The sequence below is a fragment of the Chrysochloris asiatica genome, unplaced genomic scaffold (genome assembly GCF_000296735.1).
Source record: "Chrysochloris asiatica unplaced genomic scaffold, ChrAsi1.0 scaffold00438, whole genome shotgun sequence".
NCBI classification, from domain to species: domain Eukaryota; kingdom Metazoa; phylum Chordata; class Mammalia; order Afrosoricida; family Chrysochloridae; genus Chrysochloris; species Chrysochloris asiatica.
In genome coordinates this window covers 1343664-1348966 of record NW_006408956.1, presented here as the reverse complement: position 1 = coordinate 1348966, position 5303 = coordinate 1343664, and the positions used below count along the sequence as shown (strand labels likewise).

Sequence of the window (5303 nt, the reverse complement as noted above, 5' to 3'; positions counted from 1 at the left end):
TCTGTGTTGGAAGAAGTATAGTCAGAATGCTTCTTGGAAGCCAGGATGGCCAGATTTTGTCTCTCATACTTCAGACATATTGTCAGGAGGGACCAGTCACTGGAGAAGGGCATCATGCTTGGTAAATTGGAGCATGAGTGGGAAAGAGGAAGACCCTCAATGAGATGGATTGCACAGTGGCAGCAGCAGTGGGCTCAGGTATAATAATTACTTTGAGCATAGCGCAGGACAGAGCAGTGTATTGTTCTGTTGTGCATAGTGTTGCTATGAGTCTGAACTCATAGCACCTAATGACAATATCGGGTGATTTTAGATGTGGAATCCCCCCCAGCTCCATATTCTGAATGCATGCTGTAGAAAGCTAAGCTCAAAAAAATTGCCTTGGTTGTTGGGACATACGTTTTTAAAAAGCTCTTAAACAATGTGTTAGCCACGTCCCTGGTGGCAGCCTGCCCCTCATTGTAGTGTCCCTCTGGCTCTTCCTCAGGTGACGCTGGAGACCACCATTGGCAACAACAACCCGGCGCTGTGGAAGTATGTGCAGCCAGAAGGCAGTGTTCTGGAGTGGGTGCGTAACATCGTGGCCAACCGTTTGGCTTTGGATGGAGCCATGTGGGCTGACATCTTCAAGAAGTTCAACAGTGGCACGTGAGTGGGCTCTTGGTCCTAGGACCTCCCTCCCTCCAAATAAAAATGGATTCGAAGCCCCCAAACCAAACTTACTGCTGTCACGTTGATTCCAATTCAGCGACCCTATAGGAATTGGAAAACAGCCCCATTACAAGCAAGACTGTTGTCATCTTTACTTGACAGCTTTCTCTCAAGGAGCGGCTGGTAGGTTTGAACCTCTGATTTTTCAGTTTGCAGCCAAGCAGTTACCCACTGCACCACCAGGGATCCTTAAGAAACACATAAACTTCCAAATGAATCAATATTATAAATTTGGGGATGTATCCTTTAGGTATTCTTAACACAAGTGAGTAATAACATGTTCTCTGCAGCACCGTTTGAAACGGCAGAAGACTAGGAAAACCCCAAGGCCCTTAGGTTGGCGCTAGGTTAAGCCTCGCACAGTCTGTTGTTGGAATGGAGTAGTATGATTGCTGTGTCGTGGAGTCGGTTCCGACTCATAGCGACCCTGGATATGGTTTCTAAGGAGCAGCTGGTGGGTTTGAACTACCAACCTTGTGGATTGCAGTCCAGTGCTGATCCTACAGCACCACTCCAGGAGTCCACGGAGTAGTATATTGCTATGAAAAAGATTGGGGAGGTCTGTGTGTCCTTATAGGGAAGGCGCTGTAAGGTGTATTAGGGTCACAAAGCAAGATCAGAGCCTCATATATGCTATTCCATGTTTTGCAGGAAAAAGTAGGAAATTATATATACTCATATTCTTCCTGAGTGGAAGCTTAAGTATAGGTTCAAAGCACAGACTCAGGGGTCAAACTGCCTAGCCAAAGTTTAAATACAACATGTACTACTAAGAACCTGTGTGTTGTTGTTAAGTGGGTTCCGACCCATTGATCCTGTATAGGGTTTCCAAGGAGTGGCTGGTGAGCTTGAACCACTGACCTTGCAATTCAAACCAACTTTGCAGTCCAACGCATTAAGCCACAGCGCCACACCAGGACTCTAAGAACCTGTGTAGTCTTGGGTGATTTATTTAATCTCTGTGTCCTCGTTTTCTTACTGGTTACTGCTATTTCTTTGTTATCTGTTCTGACTCTGTTTGACCGCTCACACCGGGGGAACTGATGCCAGGGCCACACCCCCACATCCTCTCTCAGATTCTCGTTGGAGTTGGAAGATACCTTAGAGTTCCCCTGCCCCCACCCCTGTTTTATACCTGAGGAAACTGAGGCTCAGGGAGGAAAGGCTAATCCCTCCTCTCGAGGCATTTGAGACCAGGGCGAGGCCTGCTGGAGGGGAGACTGAGGGGAACTTGGAACTGGAGGGCTCTGGGGGCTCAGTGAAGAGAGCCATCTGAAGAGGTGGACATGGGTGGGGATCCTGTGGACCAGAGAGATTGGGACTTTTTAGTGTAGGTGTTAGAGTAGCAGACAGAGAATTGACCTTTGTTCTGACTAGCACTAGGGAGCCATAGACTATTCTGGAGCAGGTGAGCAGCATGACAGAAGCAGAGTTTCTGGAAGCCTAGTCTAGCTGCAGTATCAGGATGACAATCTGATGACCAAATACCCCAGGCCAACCCTCTACCCCATGATTCCTGGTGGTGTGTGGAACACTGGGGCTGGGGAGACTGAGGCAGAGGCCCCAGCTTCTCTCCAGGCCTTCTCTCCTTGGGCATGGCAGGTACAACAACCAGTGGATGGTGGTGGACTACAAGGTGTTTGTCCCCGGTGAGCCCAGTCCTGGGAGCAAGGTGCTCACCATCCTCGAGCAGATCCCGTGAGTACCTGAGAAAGAGGGGATGAGGTACCCCAGGTGAAGGTGCTAGAACAGCCCAGGAAGGTGAGGCTGGAAGAGGAGGCAACCCCTAATTGGGCAGGATCATGAATGCAGGGCTGAAGGGTCATGACATAAGCCATCCGCAGGCAAGGGGGAGCCATCGGTGTCCTTGAGCAGGACAGTGCCCACAGGGCCCTTTCTGTGACCACCTGACACCATCTCACTTCTCCGTCTCAGAGGCATGGTGGTGGTGGCTGACAAGACCGAGGAACTCTACCAGAAGACCTACTGGGCCAGCTACAACCTGCCGTATGTGCCCACCCCCCCCACCCCCACCCCCATACCTGCCTTCTCCTTTCTCAGCTCTAAACCCCTCTCTGGTCAGGAAAGACTTGCTCATTCTGGAGTGTAGGGTAGTATCGGTGACCTCCCTGTTCTGGAACCCTGAGGAGGTGGTGGGGTGGGCCCGGCCCAGCTGCTGGCTCTGTTCTAGTTCTCTAACAGGATCCGGTTAACTGTGAGCACCCCCTACCTCTGGGTTTCTTGTTGTTTTCATCTCATTTGATCCTTACTCATACAACTGTCATCCACTGTAGCTACTATTACTGCCCCATTTCACAGATGATGAAACTGAGGCCCTGAGAGATTGCCTAACTTTCCCAAGGCTCCATAAGTGGTGAACCGTGAGACTAGCTTTTGAACCATGTGTGTTGGATCCCAGAACCCAAGCTTGACCATCCCCACTTCCCTGCTCTCTCCTCCCCACAGCATAAACAAAAGGCATATTATTGTTACTAATAATATCCCATGAAGGAGCATGGTGGCTCTAGGATAAGCACTGAACTGCAAATCACAGGGTTGGAGGTTCGAGCCCACCAGCTGCTCCATGGGAGAAAGATGATGCTTTCTACTCCTGCAAAGACTTACAGCCTTGGAAACCCTATACAAGTTAGCTACGTGTCAGAACTGATCCCATCAATAAGAATGTTGGAGCTGGATGACACCTCTACCCCTAGACCATGGTGGGGTTTGGCTGGGGTTACTGAGTGACAGCTTTGTGCCCTGGCAGGTCCTTTGAGACAGTCTTCAATGCCAGTGGGCTGCCAGCCCTGGTGACCCGATATGGAGACTGGTTCTCCTATGAAGGTAGCCCACGGGCCCAGATCTTCCACCGCAACCAGTCCGGAGTGCACGACATGGATTCCATGATCCGGCTCATGAGGTGGGCAAGGCTGGTGGTGGAGGGGGTGTGGAGCCTGGGAGATGGAGTTTGTGGGGCTTTCTGTCCCTCAGGGGTTCTGTGGGTGATTCACCGCTAGGGCAGCTGTCAGGTGAGCCTGCTGACATATGTGTGCTGGGAGTTGGGTGCTGAGTTTACGACTAGGAGATGCAGGTTTTGTGCCTGCTCCTCAGTTGACCCATGAGCTGCAGAAATCAGCTGAGGGCTTCTACATTGTAGAAGGGTACCCAGAGCTGACTGAGTCTGAAATGCTCTCCAGGGATAAAGCCGAGGTCCTCTCTAAGGTGGAAGGGTGGCTTGGTGACGGGATCACCTGAGCATACCTGGTTTGCCTCTGCAGGTACAATAACTTCCTTCATGACCCCCTGTCCTGGTGTATAGCCTGCAGTCCCCACCCCAATGCGGAGAATGCCATCTCAGCCCGCTCTGACCTCAACCCTGCCAACGGCTCCTACCCCTTCCAGGCCCTGCACCAACGCTCCCACGGAGGCATCGACATGAAGGTTCGAGCTCCCCTGGCCCCTGGGGCCTGAGGGGTGATTGTTACCAACCTTGGGGAGAGATGGTATTGAAGGCTGGGGTCGGGGTCAGAGTTGGGCTTAGGATAGAGGTTAGGGTGAAGGTGAAGTCAAGTTTGGAGTCAGCTTTAAAGTGAGGGTCAAGGTCAGAATTAGGCTCTGAGATGGGCCCAGGTTAGGGTGGGGTGGGGGTCAGGACCAGAAATGGACTCGGGATCAGGGCCAGAGCATCCCCCTGGCCTGTGCAGGTACTGAGCTCCCTCCTCCGCCCTGGCCCCCAGGTGACCAACTTAAAACTGTCCAAGGCCCTGCGCCTGCAGGCCATCAGTGGCCCCACGTGGGACCAGGTGCCCGCGTTCCAGTGGAGCACCTCACCGTTCAATAGCCTGCTGCACATGGGCCAGCCTGACCTCTGGAAGTTCTTGCCCATCGAAGTCTGGTGGGACTGAGGTCCAGCTGCCGCTCAGCTGCCCAACCGCCGTGGGGCCCGGCAGAGCTGCCAGCCCTCCTGCTCCACCCCCTTCTGGAGTCTTGCTACTTGCTGCGCCCTGAACTTGGTCTGCCAGGTTCACTGTCTCCCCCAGGATGGGCGCACCCCAGGGGACCCAGGACTGACACTCCTCCCTTCTCAGCGGAGCTGGGTGAGTGCCTCTCTCTGGCCTCTGTGTGCCTGTGTCTCCTAGGTCCCTCTCCCTGTGTGTCTGTCACTCTCTCTTCTCTGAGGCCCCGTCCTCAGGGACTGGGAGGGTCCCAGGACAAGACTCAGGTCCCCCGTGAAGGCCCTAAGCCTTTGGGGTTTCGCACCCTGGCTGCCAGGGGCAGGGTGGTTGCAACCCCAGACATGGGCATCCTCTTGGGGGGCCCTGCCTCTCCCGTCTGCTTCTTGGGGACATAGCTCACTCTCTCCTTCTGGGCAGCTTCCTCAAGGAAAAACTTGAAAACAAAAACCAAAGTTTCTGGTGTGGTTAGAAAGGAGTGTCCTCCTCCCTCCTGGGGACAGCAGGCATGTCCTGGGCAGTGGCCACAGCTCCCCTGCTGTTGGAGCCAAACTGCAGACTCCGTAGTTAAAGGATTGACTGTGGCCCGTGGCTGTGCTTGGGACGATACCCTTTCTCTTCAAGATGTGTCGTGTACCA

The 5303-nt window shown here is 53.1% G+C and overlaps 1 protein-coding gene across 1 annotated transcript in view; it reads left to right on the top strand.

Annotated features, from left to right (window-relative positions):
• PLBD2 (phospholipase B domain containing 2) overlaps positions 1 to 4616 on the top strand; it is a 27455-nt gene extending 22839 nt beyond the window's left edge. The window contains exons 6-11 of the mRNA XM_006876969.1: positions 488 to 648; positions 2314 to 2409; positions 2647 to 2718; positions 3479 to 3631; positions 3990 to 4152; positions 4449 to 4616. Coding sequence (XP_006877031.1) covers positions 488 to 648; positions 2314 to 2409; positions 2647 to 2718; positions 3479 to 3631; positions 3990 to 4152; positions 4449 to 4616 — 813 coding nt within the window. The remainder of the gene's footprint in view (positions 1 to 487; positions 649 to 2313; positions 2410 to 2646; positions 2719 to 3478; positions 3632 to 3989; positions 4153 to 4448) is intronic.
• Positions 4617 to 5303: the final 687 nt, after the last annotated feature.